Genomic DNA, 19,539 nt, shown 5'->3' with positions numbered 1-19,539 from the left:
ACTCACTCCTCTTTTACGTTTCCAGGTCGTTATGTGTGCATTTATCATTTACCATGTAAGCATTAAAGAACCATGCTTTTTCAATTTTACAAGAAAGAAGTGGCGTAATTCTGTTGGCGCAGTCTGATATTCTGGATCCTACAATTGCACATCACATCACGGTGTTCATGTACGTACCTGCATAAATGCCCCTTCTATCTGACCAATATCTAGGGTGGGATTGAGACTCTTGCCCACGTCCATCACAATGTCAGTCCGTAAAATCTAAAATACAATCATTGTATATAGGTAAAACTCTCCGCTCTTCTTAAGTGATATTACATGGGCCCATAGTAGCTTAATTTTAAGACATCTGCAGAGTACTGCTTCTCACTGTTGAAGGACGCCATTTGACAAAACCAAGAGTGATGAGATTTTTCTCTGGATGCCACTGTGTATTCGCATGCCTGGCAGTATGAGAGATGCTCATACTATCACCCATTGGGTGACAGATCACCATGTTATATTACTGATATATTACAGTCCATTCTCCGTTCTTGTTTGCTTGTTTGTTTCTTTGTTGTTTAACGCCGCACTCAGCAATATTCCATCTATATGACGGCGGTCTGTAAATAATCGAGTTTGGACCAGACAATCCAGTAATTCAGATCATGTGCATCGATCCACGAAATTGGGAAACGATGATATTGATCAACCAAGTCAGCGAGTGTGACCACCCGATCCCGGTAGTCGCCCCTTACAACAAGCATGGGTTGCTGAAGACCTATTCTAACCCGGATCTTCACGGGTACCCATTCTCCGTTCTATTTCGGTCAACTACAACGAATGATTCGTGAATATAGTACGTCAGTTCAGTTGCATCTGAATGAACATTATCAATATGTTTATGTTTATTAATCACTGATCGTGTCATGTAACCTGATGGTCTCCCGTGAGACAGTCGATCTCCACTTCAGAACATGCTACACCAGTCGTAAAGTAGCTGTAGTAGCGGCCCTTCCCTGTTGCAGGATCCACTTCCAACTCTTCTCCTCTGGATTTGTAAATATTTGAGTAGAACAGACTACATTCAATATAAGGATACATGGATCTGCTTCGCGAACTCTTAAGGAGAAACGAACCCGGGGTTGTGCGTACCGGGACAACGCTCGAACCACTGTGCCGCCTGACGCTAAGGATCCTCACTGAATACAAACCTCTGGAGAATATTGTGGTGGTCTACTACTTCTGTTCTGGAGTATTCATGACCACGAAGTGGTTGATTGACCGTGCAACCCAAGCTGTGCTTGATTTAATCATGGACAGATAATATAGGTGAAACCGAAGTGATTATTATGAAACCTTTGGCTTACATAATTCAGCGAAACAAGACTTAATCTATGTCATGGCATGTGTCAACGTGAATAAAAATCTACAACTCGAACGTATATACATATTTTGATAAATTTTGTTCGTCATTCTTTACACATTGGAAATTATCAATATTTCATGGTGTTTTTATCCAGCAATAGCTTTATTAAACAATGTTTCTGTGTCTCACTTCGTTTGAAAGATTTTATGCATATTTAAGCACATTTACTCTCATATTAATTTTGAATTAAAAGATGGCCAAACGACGTTAATATAATGAAGCCAAAATGGTTAAATCTCAGTGCTCGAAGGAGTGAGTGCGTGAGTGAGTGAGTGAGGGAGTTGGGCTTAACGCTGCTTTTAACAGTATTCAACCTATGAGATGAAAAGGGACAAGTGTTAGGTAGTCACCGTTAGTAACAGCTTGATGTATATACATTTCATCGTTTCGCGAAGCTTATGTACATTTTACCTGTAAAACTTCTTGTGTTGAGAGTGAGTGAGTGAGTTGGGTTTAACGCCGCTTTTAACAGTATTCCAGTTATATCGCGGCGTCTCAGCTTAATGTGGGAGGAAAGCCCGAAGTGATGCACGTCACGGACGTTTACCACTTCGGTTAAACCAAGAGCACGGGTATGGTGCTCAAAATCTAGAAACATAATCGGGGCGAACCGGGATTCGAACAGTGCACTGGGTAGCCCTAGTGGTTAAAGCGTTCGCTAGTCAGATCGAAGACCCGGGTCCAATTCCCCACATGGGTCACAAAATGTGTGAAGCCCATTACTGGTGCCACCTGCCGTTATATTGCTGGAATATTGCTAAAAGCGGCGTGACACCCAACTCACTTACTCATTCACTTGAACCAAATAAAAAGCTCAGAAAGGACAGGAGTTCGGGAAGCACCTGTAAAATCCCGCTGCTGACAAATGTATCCGATCGAAGTATGCGGCTGTTACCTGAAATATCACAGAAATATACTTCAACTGATGAATCATAATTGATATTAACTTTTATCAAAATATATCAGGCTATCGTTCTCATGAGCATTGGAGAAATTACTAACAATTACATTGACACAAACATTGTATGCATGAGGTACCACAAATACATAAACACAAAAACATGTATAATATTTCCAATACATTATTGTCAGCATTTTCTGAATGCCCTTGATATTCACCATGACATTCGACAGTAGGCGACGGCTTTATAAATGCATCTACGATTCATCATAACATAAGGTATTTATTAGTTTTGGTATGAAGTAATTTCTTGCGATTTTTGCAGTTGTCTTTAATAGATTTTATCACAATTGTTCCAACCGTAGAACTAGTCCTAAAATAATAATCACTCTGAGCCAATCATACGTGTTACGAGTGTTTGTAATGAATTCGAATACGGTTATGATATGTTGTTATTTGGGCATGTCTGGCCCGTCGTCTGAGGCGCCGCAATTCGCTATGCAGAGTTGCGTCCCTTGGGCGTATTGAAATCGCGTCATAAGTTTTCATGATCTTTTGACCTTAACTGTCAGCCAATCATATATTGCAAAGTTACCCGTGGAGATGTACACCCTAGGAGCCGTCAAACCACAGTCGGTAGCGTGTGAGTGAATGAGTGAGTGTTTGTGGGAGGAAAGCCCTAGGAAACATTGGTAGAGCTCTGAGTCAGTATTTTACCACCGCTCCTTGTTATGATCATGCATGTGAAGAGTGGTCGCTATCACGTCATCATGGGTATGGACGCTCACCCAATCCTTCAACGTCCCTTTCGGGTTGGCGTCCCTGTAGGGCTGCAGTCTCTTGGAGAGAATCTCACAGGCGTTCTGAAAAACGAGGATGAACAATAATGTCACTACGTTGGGATTCCGGGTTAGGATAGATCCCCGCTACCCATGCTGGTCGAACCCGGCGACAGGCTATAATATGCCGCAGTGTGGCGTCAAACAATAAATAAAGACTATGACAATGTTCTACTGTCAATATGCTAAACATAGATATTGTGTGTGTGTGTGTGTGTGTGTGTGTGTGTGTGTGTGTGTCTGTCTGTATGTCTGTCTGTCTGTGTCTGTGTCTCTCTGTCTGTGTCTGTCTGTCTGTGTCTGTCTGTCTGTGTCTATCTGTCTGTGTCTATCTGTCTGTCTGTCTGTCTGTCTGTCTGTCTGTCTGTCTGTGTCTGTCTGTCTGTGTCTGTCTGTCTGTGTCTGTCTGTCTGTGTCTGTCTGTCTGTGTCTGTCTGTGTATGGGGGTGGGGGTGTCTGTGTGTCTGTGTGTCTGTGGCTGCTTGTACTATAGTCTGACTAATGCCGATTCGATATTGCTAGCCCACGGAGAAACCATGCCGAGGTGTAATATTAAAACCTCACTCAGACACAGCATACTAACTCCGAGCCGACCAGTCCTTGTACATGTTTAAGTCCCTTAATGCCGAGGGCCAGACAGGGTAACAACAAGTATTATCTTTTAACGTCTTTTGGTATGGCGCGGCCGGAGATCGAACCCCGGACCTTCCGCTCTCCGTGCGGACGCTCTGTCACTGGACCACGGAGGAGGGAAATTACAACATCTTGATACATGATGAAGTCATGCCACAATACCTTAACAGCGCCCCCATTGAGATCAGATCCAGTGCTGGCAGCAGTGGCACTTGTGAAGTGGATTTTGTCAGTACACACGTCCTGTGTGTAGATGTTCTCCACGGGGACCCCCAGTGCGCGGCTAGCCACCTGCAAGATGCTCACTTAAATTTTGCTTGCCTTCCAAATGACAACTGAAAGGCCGTCTATCCGTGGTACTGTCTTCAAATACCGTATTCGACGTAAAAAGTTAACAGGGCGCTCTCAAACTTAGAAATAGGGGGCTCTTATTAGAATATTTTTTTGGTGAAAAAGATAAATTTCGTGGTTTATGCTGACAGCCTGAAATGTTTATGTACGACATATATATTTTTCCCAGAATTAAGGTTGCATATAACATACGAGTGCATATTAAACGCGAATAAATAAGTCTTGTATACATTGCTCAATCGGAAGGGGTGCTATTTGGGATAGTTCACTAGTATTAGCAAATATCGCCGTGGGCGCTTTTTAGAGCGGGGCGCTTATTACGGCGAATACGGTATATGTTTAGTATGCATAATCTAACATGCACACACACTCAATGCCAGCTGCACATGCTGTAGCTCACCTGTTTCATCTTCGTGTGCAGTCCTTGTCCCATCTCAACTCCACAGTGGGCAAGCAGCACCGAACCATCCATGTAGGCCGTCACTAGAGCACATGCCTGGAACACAAGGTTAAAAAAATATTAAAAATATGGAGATGACTTCTCAAATGATAATTATTTATATAAGGGTAGGGTGTAACGTCGCGATCAAGATGATTGCACTCAGAAAGCGACGTGCGTGCGTTGTCTCTTTTTTTATAGTGCTAGCCCACTGTGATACCATGCCACAGTTTTAACATGAAAACCTCACTCAGACAAATTATACTGACCCCGAGCCGACCAGTCCTTGTTTTAGGCCTTTTATTCCGAGCGCCAGGCAGGGTAACAACAAGTACAATCTTGTAACGTCTTTTGGTATAACACGGCCGGGTATCAAACCCCCCGACCTCCTTTATATGAGTGCATGTTATTGAACAAATTCTATTTTTTAAACAACCAGTATAACCTACCCATCCGAATATACAATGTTCGTCCCTTAATCCAACCAATAGACGTGTGTGTGTGTTTGTGTGGCAGTGTGGCTGTGTGGCTGTGTGGCTGCTTGTACTAGTCCGGACTGGTGCCGATTTATAGTGCTAGCTCACTGAGATACCATGCCGGAGTTTAACATAAATACCCCACTCAGACACAGTATACTGACTCCTAGCCGACCAGTCCTTGTTTTAGCCCCTTAATGCCGAGCGCCAGACAGGGTAACAACAAGTACCATCTTTTAAAGACTTTTGGTATGACGCGAACGGGGATCGAACCCCGGACCTTCCGCTCTCCGGGCGGGGGCTCTACCACTAGACCACGGAGGCGGTCAATTCTTTAGTCCTGGCTACAATAATAATAATAATAATTATCAGATTTAATTTTGAATAAAACCATTCTTGTTACGCCACCAATACTGGCGTTCATGTGTATAAAAACACCTGCGTCACTCTGGTCTTTCCTCCCACATAAATCTGCCGTGACACATCATGACAGAATTGAAACACTTTTCAAAGCAGCTATACACCCCAACTCACTCACTCACTCACTCCCATATGCAACACTTACACACCTGGTTCAGATGATTGATGGGAGCTGAAAACGACATTCCGTACTGGGTAGGTATTAGCGCCAGCCCTCTCTTCTTCCAGCGATGTTTGCTTATATACATTCAATACATGTGTCAAACAACATTTAGTTAATATATTCAGACAAAATAAAACTGAAAAAATAACAGAAATATTTTGTCCATGTTTGACATAATGTAAACCTTATTTTTACTGAGTCTCATAGGGAAGGTTCTTGAACATTCCATGCCAAATATGTAATGCCGAATGGAATGTTAATTTAACCACACGTTAGAACTGATTTAACCAGTGACAACTGGTTACAGTTACAGTTATTATTAAAGAACTCCTAAATGTATGTTTAACACACCTGTTATAGTCGTCCACGTGGTTCCGTCTAACGACGTAATCTGATTGGCTGATACATTGATCCCACATGCTCCTGACATTGGCGTCCTTGACCTCCATTCCATAGTAGGTCATCTCACCCTCCCTGTACAGATTTATTTCTCGTACCTTGTGAGTGTCGAAAATATCTTAATTAGAGAAATGAACTAGTGAAATCACAAATTCATGGTATGAAAATTACATTGGTTCTTACATGGCGCGCTCAAATCATGTAATAAATATACTTACAATTTCACCAACAAGCAAATGCAAAATTATACCGTACAATCTATACAGAAATAATGTAGATTATTCATTAAGTTATCTTTAGCAAAGAGTGAGTGAGTGAGTGAGTATGGTTTTAGCAATATTCCAGCAATATCACGGCGGGGGACACCAGAAATGGGCTTGACACATTGTATCCATGTCGGGAATCGAACCCGGGTCTTTGGCGTGACGAGCGAACGCTTTAACCACTAGGCTACCCGACCGCCCCCTTTAGCAAAGAAATACGGTACCTCAACAGCCGATCTCCCGACGACGTCCGCCACAGCATCCATCCACGTCTCCGTCACCAACATCGCCTGGGGAGTACCAAAACCCCGGAATGCTGTGGCTGAGGCAGTGTTAGTTTTACACACATGCCCCGTCACCTTGATATTGGGGATGTTGTAAGCGTTGTCGCTGGAGTACAGAGAACGGCCCATCACCTACGGGTAGGAATATACAGTGTTCATTATATTCATATTTACTCGCGCAAACCTGCATCACTTGAGGCTTTGCCTCCAAATCATGATCAAGCTGACATGCCGAACAAAATGTTCAAAGCAGCTTAAGAACGAAATCATTCACGATCATTTTAAATATGTTGCTTCACACATTAAACTTTCACATGATCACATCATGTTTTTTTATTACCACTTTTATCAAAGAACATAATAGAATATTATTATGAATTAGACATTTCCAAATAACTTCTTTTGAATTTGGTGTTATCGCTTATCATGTCCTTGAAGGAACGTCCTTACTACAGTGAGGGGCAAAAGAAAGTATACCGAGTTTGTTTTTTATGAAATTGAAAACTGAAAGAACTGTTGTAAAATTTGACTGTCTATCAAACCATCACTCATTCCTGCACTATACAGTTTGTAAAAAGTAATCCGTAGCTGGGTCAGTTCGTGTAAAAAACTGGTCCAATGACCACATGACCCCCACCATGTTTGAAATGTAATTTTGTGGTGAAACAAAATGTCTAAGATACGGATCAGTAGGTTTTAAAAGTTTTAAATCAAAATATATTTTAAAGAAAAAAGAATAAAATGGCGTAGAAGTATTCTTTGGGTGTTAACGAAGGGCCAGGGCAGTTCATATTTTTTAAGTATAATATCGGTAACTTCATATATTTTTCAACAACTACTGAAAATAAAAAATATGATAAAATCAACTGAGAAGTATAGTTTCTTTTGCTTTTTCCAGCTGCAAGACCATTAATATGCAAAGTGTAAGTCCAGTCATGACAAAAATCAGTGTTCACAATTATATCAATAACCAGTTGCAATAATAATATTAGAATCTCTGGATATGGAACTGGGGCGTTTTCAGACTAACAACACAACTAACACTGTTCTCAACATAGCTTACTTGATGTGACAGATCAATAGTGCAGCCGGCATTTGAGAAGAGATTGACCTCGAGAGCCTTGATCAGTCCAGTCTTCGTGAATCCAACCTAAAGGGAGGATACCTTATCAAATGCGAGCAAAGCCTTACACGACCCATCGACTGAATAACAAGAGTTAAAATAAACCGATAAGATGTAATACTTATAGGAAGCCATCGATCGATGCTCAAAGACTGAAAGACCTTAAGTAACACGTGACCTAAATGCGTCACAGTGGAATTCTATATGTGCATAAAACGGTGGTGTAAAAATAGCACAATAATGTAAGTGAGTGAGTTGTGTTTAACTCCGCTTTTAACATTATTGCAGTTATATCACGGCGTGTCAGCTTAATGTGGGAGGAACGCCCGAAGTGATGCAAGTCTCAGACGTTTACCACTTCGGTTAAACCTACGAGCACGGGTATGGTGCAGACAAACCTAGAAACATAATCGGGGCGAACCGGGATTCGAACCCACATAGATTCCTGGCGTGCCCAAGGGACCCACCTCTGCACAGCAAATCGCGGCGCCTTAGACGACTGGGCCACCAGTGCGCCCTAATAATATCGGAATACCATACTTTCATGAATCAGTATTCTACAGTGCAATGGCCCATCTCTATATCTCCATGGCTAGCATTTCGGTAAACCTTCACTAGGACCTGGATCAATTCCCGTGGTTCTTGCAATCGTAAAATACCCGCCATTGATTTTCATTAACAGTTTACCGACCAATCAAACGTCGACATAAGGGAAACGGTAAGGGAGGTAATTCGTATTACCTAGAAACCAAAGTCACCGCCCATGAAGATATCCTTTCCATCAAAGAGATTTTTGATGGCTTTCATTTGCGTGTCAGTCAGTTTTTCAATTTCTCGCAAACTTGATCATATTTAATGGGACTGACCAATCCAATATTGAGGCTGGTTTGTAACTCGCATTCTGAATGGTCCGTTAGACCTCGTAGCGTAGCCAATCATATTTGCCAATGGAAGTCAAGGTACGAGTTTTGAGATTGCAAGACCCACGGGAAGGTTTACCGAAAGGCTAACCCTTGAGATATAGAGGATGAAAATGGTCTAGGAGACTCTTGTTATTTAATAAGACTATCAGCAGGTCAGCAACGTCTGTTCAACAGACATTCTAGACATGTTCACCCACTGCCCCGCTTGACACAAAGCAGTATCATATAGCTATAAACAAACAACTAGGGTGTCTGGTTGGTATAATAGAAACAACGTTTGCATCCTGAGCGTATTGTCTAAACTTCGCCAAAATCGACCTGCGATCCTGCGGACTGTGACAGTCACCAGCTGTTAACAGGACAGAGCTCAGGCAGCGGTTATTATATTATTTGATTTTCACATACTTTCTGCAAGTACAAACAAAAATGCGGGTAAAGGAAATGTTGTTTACTGCAATATTGTGAGATAGCAAAACGCCCAAACCAGGAGTTTCACAGTGACCTCCTCCTGACCTTGTATTTGGCCAAATAGGCGTGCCTCCCCCCTGTCAGCACCATGTCCTCGTCTCGCTCCAACATGCACCGGACTGGGCGGTTTAATCTGCGCGTTGACACACAGAATATCTGATGAACCCATTAAACAGTTCGTAGGTTCAGTATGACATAATATGCATAACGTGTATAACGGCTCTCTGATAATCTGATCTTACTGTTCATTGATTCAAATATTTCGACGGGTCTGGTTTGGATGGTAACGCAGAATAATATAACATTTTGAAAAAGCATTCTACATTTAAATGTTTGTCGTTGCTGAAACACCATTTAAGTCCTTTACATACATCAGTTTTACATATAATTGTCATTAATGTAAAATAATGTGTTATAAGAGGATGTAATAAAATGTTTTCGAGGCATGAATTACAAATACATCTTGGTCTTACTTTGCTGCTGCTACCGCTACTGGGAGAGCTACCATATTCGTCTTACCCTCCTTGCCTCCAAATCCACCCCCTGCATCAAATACATAGGGGGAAGAGTGTTGATATCGAGTGAACCGCAAAAGAAACGTCACCATGGATAGATATATGAGAAACCTTATTGTAAACATACTTTGAAACATATTAAAAAGATGAAACTTGGCAAAACTGATCATCAAGATTAAAATTAAAGTGTCAAATGTTCTTAAAGTGAAACACAGCACTAGTCTCTGAGAAAATGGCATCACAAGTCAGTATCTCGTGTGTCCGCCATGTGCACTGATGCTGCCGTGCAACGTCGATACATGGAATGGATGAGGCGGTTGATAAAGGCCATATGTACTTGAGCCCACACCCTGGGAAACTCGCAACGCGGTTCAGCTGCAGTTGTCGGCCTTGGTCGGACGTCATTCAGCCGTCCTTGAATCTCGTCCCACAGGTGCTTGGTGAGATTTAAATCGGGACTGAGGGCAAGCCACTACATGGCTCTGATGCCATTCTGTTGGAGGAAGTCTCTTGTTGCTCTCGCCGTGTGGGCACGGGAGTTATCATGCTGAAACTCGTGGTTGCGGCGACGTGCCAAATGAGGTATGGTGTCTGGTCTCAAGACTTGATCAATGTACCGAGCTGCTGTGACACCATTGCCTCTCCCTGGACCGATGTTCTGGAAGACCACAGGGCTGACCCTCTGTGCAAGACCAATTCCACCCCACACCATGATGCTCGGACCAACCCACGAGTTCTCTCAACAATACAAGCAGCATCCGAATAATGTTCCCCACGGCGTTCGAAGATTCGCTGGTGTGTCCCCATGGTCTGTCGAGCAGTTTCCACAGCAGTAACAAAGCGATTTTGAAGATGCTTTCGCACAATCTGACGATCCTGACGTCGGGTGGTGACCCTTGATCTTCCACTAAGTGGTCGGCCATCTGTAGTATCTGTAGTATCTGGTACCGTTGCTGTAGCCTGTATATGGTCCTTCCGTGAACTTGAAATGCATTGGCTACTTGCCGGGCGGTTTGCCCAGCTTGCAATCATCCAAGGGCTTGGTGTCGCTGATTTCTTGTCAGTCTTGGCATGTGGTAGCAATTCAATAACGAATGAATGTTATCCGATCTGGGTGGATTTTTATAGGGCAAGAAATGGGGGAACGCATGTGCATTTCAATTTGCACGGAACTCACGTGCATCGGGTAACCATGGCCGTTGCAATGATGCGTTTCAGGCGATCGGTTTTATTGTCATCTGCTTCATCAAATTTCATTTTTCCGGACAAAGTAATCTTAAGTTTTAGAAACTTTAACAAAAATTACCAAGATATTTAAATGACAACTTTTCATGCAATGTTACTTGGGGTGACGTTTCTTTTGCGGTTCAGTATATATGAATGGGCAGGCTCGATCAAATTAACAATCCCAGCAAATTAGATTTTACCATGTACAATAGTATGCCAGTTAATGATTACCATTATTACAAGAGAACAATGTATGAGACTCATTGCATCGTCTTTGCCGACATTGAATATTTGGATGAAAGACCCCTGAGCCTGTTGCCTAGAGATACTTAGTGTAAATATTGGCTATTTAGGTATTGTATACTGGCGATATATTGCTCAAAGATATATACAACTATTGACTAAAAGTCGGAGATGAAGTGATATTATGAGGGTATACAAACCTAAACGCTTCACTCTCGACACTACTCGGTTTGCCGGGATGTTGAGTGCTGCTGCAACTTTGTGCTGTGATGGGAGACAACACAAGCCTATACATTACCTAAATATGTATATTTTATTTATATTGTACACATCTACATATACATGATTATCTATAATCTACAAATATAATACACCCGTCGATGTATCTTTAATCTCTACACGTCTAAACCAAATATACATATGAATAACTACATGCCTAATCAAAAATGCTAAAAACGGCCAGAAATTGCAATGTATACCTGAGTCCCCGACGGAAACTGTGTGTTAGAGATGACCTCTATTCCTCCATCCTCATTGGTGGGTCTCGCTGCGGCCACTTGAGTCTCCAGGTAGAAATGTTCCTGAGGCCCAATATGAAGCTCTCCTCCAATGACATGATCGGATCCCCCGAATCCTTCTTCCAGGTCACCAGTTTCGAGTGTTACCTCAGGTCCGAAGAAGGAATTGGCCTCAATGGCTTCCTACAATTATATGAACACATATTCACTTGATTTACCCTTTTCGCCATCTTGTTTATATTTTGGGATTCATGATCAATACAGGGAATCTTATCTAAGAGACGTATGCGATATTTCTTGTCTTCACCCTAGTTGGTAAAACGTTCGCTCGTCATGTCGATGGCCCAAGTCAGATACCGGGAAGACCATTTCTGGTGTCCCCCGCCATGATGGTGCTGGGATATTGCTAAAAGCGGCGCAATAACAATAATCACTCTTAGCTTCAGAATCCTCAATATTGTCACTGAATACTTGAAGCGCCATTAGAAATGAATACCGTAACAATGATTCGTTTACCAGGAAATTTGATTCACTTGGAACGTTTCTGTCCTGACTTAAAACAGTCTAATATTTAAATACTTATTCCGTATAAGAGAAGAGTTATATTTTCCAATTCCTTCTACTTTTGCATACCTTTATTGTAATTACTGGTGTCAGTTCCTCGTATTCAACCTTGACCTTCTTGGCTGCCCTCCGAGCCGCCTGTTGTGACTCTCCTACTATGCACGCGATCACCTGGCCTTCGAATATCACCTGGACGCCAAAGGTTAATCATTTGCATAATTAACACGTCCCATTTTAATTCTGGAAACCCAAAAGTCCAGAAACTCTACGCTCTTTCCCCAGTCTCGGTTAAAGGTATTTACAAAATTAAACATGCCGTTTTCATGGGAACATACCAAGGAAGAAAAAATGAAAAAAAAATTGTTTAAAAACTCAATATTTAGACTATGTCGCCCATGGGCCTGCCCATGGGCGAAGTCTGGCCCATGGGTAGGCCCATGGGCAGGCCCATGGGCGAGAATATGTTCCTTTACTTAAAACTCATGTTTTTGTTTCGCAAATACATTTAATGTATTCATTGAAGTATCATGACACAAAATTTAACTCATTTTAACTTAATTCAACTATTTTATAGCGATATTGAAATATTTCCCCCATGGGCGAGAAAAAGGTTTGGCCCATGGGTGAGAATATGTTCCTTTACTTAAAACTCATGATTTTGTTTCGCAAATACATTTAATGTATTCATTCAAGTACCATGACACCAAATTTAACTCATTTTAACTTAATTCAACGATTTTATAGCGATATTGAAATATTTCGCCCATGGGCGAGAAAAGGTTTGGCCCATGGGTAGGCCCATGGGTAGGCCCATGGGCAGGCCCATGGGCGAGAATATGTTCCTTTACTTAAAACTCATGTTTTTGTTTCGCAAATACATTTAATGTATTCATTCAAGTACCATTACGCCAAATTTAACTCATTTTAACTTAATTCAACTATTTTATAGCGATATTGAAATATTTCGCCCATGGGCGAGAAAAGGTTTGGCCCATGGGCAGGCCCATGGGCGAGAACATGTTCCTTTACTTAAAACTCATGTTTTTGTTTCGCAAATACATTAAATATATTTATTCAAGTATCATGACACAATATTTAACTAATTTTTACTTAATTCAACTATTTTACGGCGTTATTAAAATATTTCGCCCATGTTTTCGTCAGTCCCTTTCAAGCATCAACTAACTGTTTGCAAAGTATATTGTATCATGTGAAATATACTTTATATTATATCATTACATTACTATTTAAAAAGGGCATTTGGTTGGATGTTTCCTTTAGTTCTACAAATTTCACCTGTTTTACATATTGTAGCAATCTTTAATGAACCCGGCCTTACCTCTCAAAACGTTTTGACAGTTTATCATACGAATTCATGTGCGTGTACTCCAATTCATTGGAGTTGTTTTCCACAACATTAAATTTTAGTTAGTTTATATTTCATTTCCCGTTTTATGTCCCGTTGATACATCACACTGGGCAATTACGTGACACTAGGTATGCAATATACAGGTACGGGTGCGCGTATTTTAATGAAAAAAACTATTCGTCTTTTATTGCATAACGTTTGGCTGAATATCTTACATTCTAACGAAATCTCGAAATAATTATTTAATTACATGCGGTTCCGAACTGACCAGTGGGAATTATGTTTTAATGCGATTGAGGAAAACGTGAGTGAATATTGTGACACTAAAGCAACTTTTAACTGCATTGTCACTTTTGGTATGAAAATGGTAACAGTTCAGAAAAAACAACAGCCTTCTTATGATAATTCTCATTAGTACGTTGTATCTAATTACAGTGTCGGCCTTATTTACAGGTGATTCTACAATACCTGCTCTCGGTCAATTACGATCTACCACACCACGCGTGAATAAACAGTTCTGCAGGTGTTGCTGTGGGCAAATACCTAGCCTGAAAATGTTTATTTTTTTTAGGATACATGTTTTACAAATGTTCGTTGATATGTGGATATATTAAGCACAAAGACAAAAAAATGTTTATGAAAGATGAATTAGTGCCTTGATATATTCATCGAGATGTGTATCATCGTTTAATGGGGTCATTCAATAAACGTATGTTTGGAGGAGATATCAAAGGAGCCGCCCAATATACACAGTGTCGTCCGGTGAACTACCAACCCACCCTGTCCATTAGAGTTATGTAATCGGTACACAAATATATTTGATGCGGTGTCAGTGCGGAAGGAGTTTGAATTACGTCCGCCACTTGCCACAGAAATCCTCAAAGTATAGAAACAATAAACAAGGTCAATCCGTACTAATTACCTAGTGACGCACGTAACAACGACTGTCAATAGGGAAAATGGTGAAAACAAATTGAAATAGATTTTAATAAAACATTATTGTACTAAATAACTCGCAAAAGCGGTGCCTAAAATTGTTTGACCGTGTTATGTGTGTTGTAAACTGACGAATAGCAAGTAATTGTCATGCTGTACGCATGGTTCCATATGCAAATTCAGTTATACAACCGGTATGAAACTGAGAACTGAGATACCAAGTACAACCTGCATTCACACACGGAAGCAATATACTTGTGTGTATGCCCTCTCCTCTACAAAATCTATCACTAAAGTATCTGCATTGTAATAAATATAGTAATGATAAAACTTGGTAATTTGGTAGGTCTCCTACAGATATGATTTTCATTTTTTTTACACCTTTGATTGATACGGATTACGTACCTGTAGTCTAGTCACTGTCTCTAATGTATCTGCTTGTTAGAAATTTCAAATGTCTTGTTGTAGCACTGTTCCTAAAATACGGCAGTTTCTTTTATCGGGTATAAATAGTTGATTCGTCTTGTCACGCAGTCATTTTTACTTGATCGAATGATTTCCACAAAAAAATTACGGCAGAGAGTTTTGTATTTTATTATATTTTTAGAAGATTTTAGAAGATGCTTACATCACTGTATCTCAGAACGTAAAACTGATAACATTCAAACATGTAATTAGTACACAGTTAATTGTTACATATAATTTCCTGCATATTCCTTTTTGAACAAAAAGCCTACATGTATACTGATATCGGTGTCCACTGTTAAAAGGGTATTAGTGCAGTCAGCCATGGTAAATAGAGAGACAATAATAAGGTGATTAATTATAGTCTGTTGCAGAATATGCGGTATAAGTGTAGTCATTGATACATATACACATTACACATATACAGATGAAATACACGATATGATGCAGTGCAAGAACAAATTAAGATACGGTTTCTATTAAAAATGATTATACGATTTTGGATTTAATTAGCATGTTTAAATTTTCAGGCCAACACGGCTGAGATACAGCATCGGCATACTCAACTGGAGTTGTGTTCTGCCGGTCGTAAGTTCATTGTTTGACTGAGCACACTCGTGTCGGGGTTGCGCTATTTTCTTCTCTTTGTTGGCAGCCTGCCACCGGTCTGAATTTTGAGAAAGGTCTCAGCATGGGACTGTTAATTACTTCTTAATGATGTCTATAAGTTTACAAACTTGTAGATGTTGGGTGCGGTTAGGACCAAACTTTTTCAGCTCAGAGTGTTAGTGGTCCTGGAACCCATAGTGTCAAACAGGTTCTGCACAAAACGTCCATCAGATTCTACTGTTCAGCAACATTGTCACTGAATTTCAGAACTCTGGCATGATATAATAATCAAGGATTTCGAAGGTGAACGAGGGGAAAGGCAGACGCACGTGGATTTACCCTCAGGTTATTATTGTCTGGAGTTCACATTTTGGGGCATTTCATATACTAATTGAACAGAGTTCACCTGCACATGTCCACTTTAGTGATACAGACTGTAACCAAAAATGCAATGAGCCGTAGCTCTTAATCCCTTATAACAACGGTAACAACAACCAGGGTGAGGACACAGTAAGGTTAAACCGTGTCCAACAGACAAACTGAGGTGGCTATCTCCCATCAAGTCAGCTCTGTTTTTAAGCGCATAGTTATGTTTTTACAAATTGAAATAAAAGGAATTTAAAAAATCATATTTAACAAACCTACACATTACCAAATACAAAACTTTATAACCCTTTCTAGACTTCGTTCCAATTAACCTGGATCATTCAACTCGCTCGCGAAGGTCGTATGCGACTTTAAAGTGAATACGTCTACAGTGTACAAGTAACTTTTAACTGTATCATATATACTCACGACAAGCAATTATTTTCGTTCCTAATTCGAATGAGCACATTCTGAGGCTAAATCTGCAAAAGGACAGTAAAATATTTCTTTGTACAATGCAAACGATCGGACGTAGCGGCTGATAATAGAGACAATGATTTAATAATCTGCAATATATCAAGTGTTCTCGTTCAATCTATTGTACATATTGAAGTGATTGTAAAGTTTCAAGGAGTACTAAAATGTTGTGGTATTATGAATGTATTTAGAATATGAATAGCGAAAAACAGTCACCATATCGGATGTACATGTATAACTTGTCTTCCAACACCACGCTTGTGCCCAGGCCCATGGTCATAAAACTAATCGGTCCCATAAAAGGAGCAAATAGTTTCGCAGATACTTCTTGCTATGGTTCACTCCCAATTGTCAGACGACCTAATCATCAGTCAGACCAGTCAAGTGTGACCAGCGTACCTGTCTGGTTTTGGCTCCTAATTACTGAACTGCCCAATACTGTCATACTGTGGGCAGAGTAAGCGGCCTCGTTGAGTGATACAGACTAACCAGATTATGATTGTGTTTGTAAGTTGCGTTTAATCTGTGTCGGGTTGCAGTTGTTTTATTAGTCAAGACTAGGGGTAGTTTTTTCAATGAAACCTTTTAGCCGTTGAGTTTGTTTTGCATTCATTTCATTAAATACATTGTTAGGTAGAATAATAACACGTTATATGGATTAAACATCTCCCTAATCTGAGTATAATCTCACATGTACTCTAAGTACCGTACTATATTACTTTGCGGAGACACTGAGTATAATTTTTAGGTGGCATTGTATGCTGTCTGATGACTTTATACAAATCCCTGCATTCAATAGACCCGTGAAGATCTTCAACAAACCATTCTTGGCGTAAAAGGGCGACAGCGCTTGTCGTAAGAAGCGACTACCGGGATCGGGTGACTTGGTTGATGCATGTCATCGTATCCCAATTGCGTGGATCGATGCACATGATGTCAATCACTGGATTGTCTGGTCCAGACTCGTTTATTACAGACCGCCGTCATACAGCTGAAATATTGCTAAGTGTGGCGTTATACAACTAACAAACAAACAAAACACAAAAAGAGAAAGTGTATGAGTACTAAAACTTGCAATAGATATGCGTACGCTACGTACACACATGAGTCCCATTCGACAGTCTACAACACACGAATAACTGTCAAACAAGTTTGGGTACCCCTTCTGTTCAGGCAAGTTATTTAGTTCGATTAATTTTGTATTAAAATCCTTTTCAATTTGTTTTCATCCTTTGTCCCTATTTCATGCATGTTTATGTTGCTACATCTTATTGCTCATGTTTCCAAGTATTGTAAAACACTTTAATGTTTCTCCTTCTTAATCTAACGTTATAACATTTCCGGTCATTGCCATCATCTAATACACAAGAGATGATACCAAGACATATTTTGTTCGGTTTTATGGTCTATGCGGTCTTACAATTGATTTTATTAGTCTTTAAATCTTATGTCTAGTAAATATTTTCACAAACAGGGCTGTTAACTGATATAAGGAATGTGACATCCAGTTGAGGACTGAATACGACGTACGTTAGTCTGGTAACGACATTTCTACTTTAATTTGTTGAATAAACCGTTAATACGCCAGTTGTGACAGGGATGATGGTATGGTAGATGTAGCAGACATATTGACAGCCGTTGTTACGAGAGTCACTAGGTTATTAGTACGGCATTGGCCTTGTTGATTGGTACTATACTTTCTGTGGCCACTGGCGGACGTAATTCAAACTCCTTCCACACTGACATCGCACCAAATATATTTGTGTACCGATTACATAACTCTTACTGACAGGGTAGGGTGGTAGTTCACGCGAAACGGACGACGCTGTGTATATTGAGCGGCTCCTTTGATATCGCCTCACAACATACTTTTAATGAAAGACCAATTAAACGATGATACACATCAGGATCGCGGAGAAAATACAAGCATCGTTCGCGTTGAATATATATATCAAGGCACAAATTCATCTTTCATAAACTTTTTGTGTCTTGGTGCTTAATATATCCACATATCAACGAAAATATGTAATACATGTATCCACAAAAATATACATGTACAGGCTAGGTATTTGCCCACAGCAACACCTGCATAACTGTTTATTCACGCGTGGTGTGGCAGATTGTAATTGACTGACAACAAGTATTGTAGAATCACCTGTAAATAAGGCCGACACTGTAATTAGACACAACGTACTAATGAGAATATAAGAATTATCATAAGAAGGCTGTTACGTTTTTCTTAACTATTACCATTTTCATACCAAAAGTGACAATGCAGTTAAAAGTTGCTTTAGTGTCACAATATTCACTCACGTTTTCCTCAATCGCATTGAAACATAATTCCTACTGGTCAGTTCGACACTGCTTGTAATTAAATAATTATTTCGAGATTTCGTTAGAATGTAAGATATTCAGCCAAACGTTATGCAATAAAAGACGAATAGTTTTTTTCATTAAAATACGCGCACGCGTACCTGTATATTGCATACCTAGTGTCACGTAATTGCCCAGTGTGATGTATCAACGGGACATAAAAAACGGGAAATGAAATAGAAACTAACTAAAATTTAATGTTGTGGAAAATAACTCCAATGAATTGGAGTACACGCACATGAATTCGTATGATAAACTGTCAAAACGTTTTGAGAGGTAAGGCCAGGTTCATTAAAGATCGCTACAAAAACATGAGTTTTGAGTAAAGGAACATGTTCTCGCCCATGGGCCTGCCCATGGGCCAAACCTTTTTCTCGCCCATGGGCGAAATATTTCAATATCGCTATAAAATAGTTGAATTAAGTTAAAATGAGTTAAATTTTGTGTCATGATACTTCAATAAATACATTTAATGTATTTGCGAAACAAAATCATGAGTTTTAAGTAAAGGAACATATTCTCGCCCATGGGCCAAACCTTTTTCTCGCCCATGGGCGAAATATTTCAATATCGCTATAAAATCGTTGAATTAAGTTAAAATGAGTTAAATTTTGTGTCATGATACTTCAATAAATACATTAAATGTATTTGCGAAACAAAATCATGAGTTTTAAGTAAAGGAACATATTCTCGCCCATGGGCCTGCCCATGGGCCTACCCATGGGCCAAACCTTTTTCTCGCCCATGGGCGAAATATTTCAATATCGCTATAAAATAGTTGAAT

The 19,539-nt window shown here is 40.2% G+C and overlaps 1 protein-coding gene across 2 annotated transcripts in view; it reads right to left on the bottom strand.

The window, feature by feature from the left end:
• The window catches only part of LOC124131800 (xanthine dehydrogenase/oxidase-like), a 34,202-nt gene that overhangs the window by 2,963 nt on the left and 11,700 nt on the right, over positions 1–19,539 (bottom strand). For both annotated transcript variants that reach the window (XM_048403708.1, XM_048403709.1), the window contains exons 15-29: positions 12,230–12,349; positions 11,558–11,779; positions 11,279–11,342; positions 9,567–9,636; positions 9,139–9,226; positions 7,643–7,729; positions 6,520–6,711; positions 5,985–6,130; positions 5,620–5,707; positions 4,536–4,631; positions 3,947–4,075; positions 3,101–3,175; positions 2,254–2,306; positions 919–1,033; positions 178–264 (exon numbers count right to left, since the gene is read on the bottom strand). In XM_048403708.1, the coding sequence (XP_048259665.1) occupies positions 178–264; positions 919–1,033; positions 2,254–2,306; positions 3,101–3,175; positions 3,947–4,075; positions 4,536–4,631; positions 5,620–5,707; positions 5,985–6,130; positions 6,520–6,711; positions 7,643–7,729; positions 9,139–9,226; positions 9,567–9,636; positions 11,279–11,342; positions 11,558–11,779; positions 12,230–12,349 (1,632 nt within the window). The remainder of the gene's footprint in view (positions 1–177; positions 265–918; positions 1,034–2,253; positions 2,307–3,100; positions 3,176–3,946; positions 4,076–4,535; positions 4,632–5,619; positions 5,708–5,984; positions 6,131–6,519; positions 6,712–7,642; positions 7,730–9,138; positions 9,227–9,566; positions 9,637–11,278; positions 11,343–11,557; positions 11,780–12,229; positions 12,350–19,539) is intronic.

Source organism: Haliotis rufescens, unplaced genomic scaffold, assembly GCF_023055435.1.
Source record: "Haliotis rufescens isolate VD_foot unplaced genomic scaffold, xgHalRufe1.0.p SCAF_3, whole genome shotgun sequence".
Lineage (NCBI taxonomy): Eukaryota > Metazoa > Mollusca > Gastropoda > Lepetellida > Haliotidae > Haliotis > Haliotis rufescens.
This window is presented reverse-complemented; position numbering and strand designations above follow the sequence as displayed.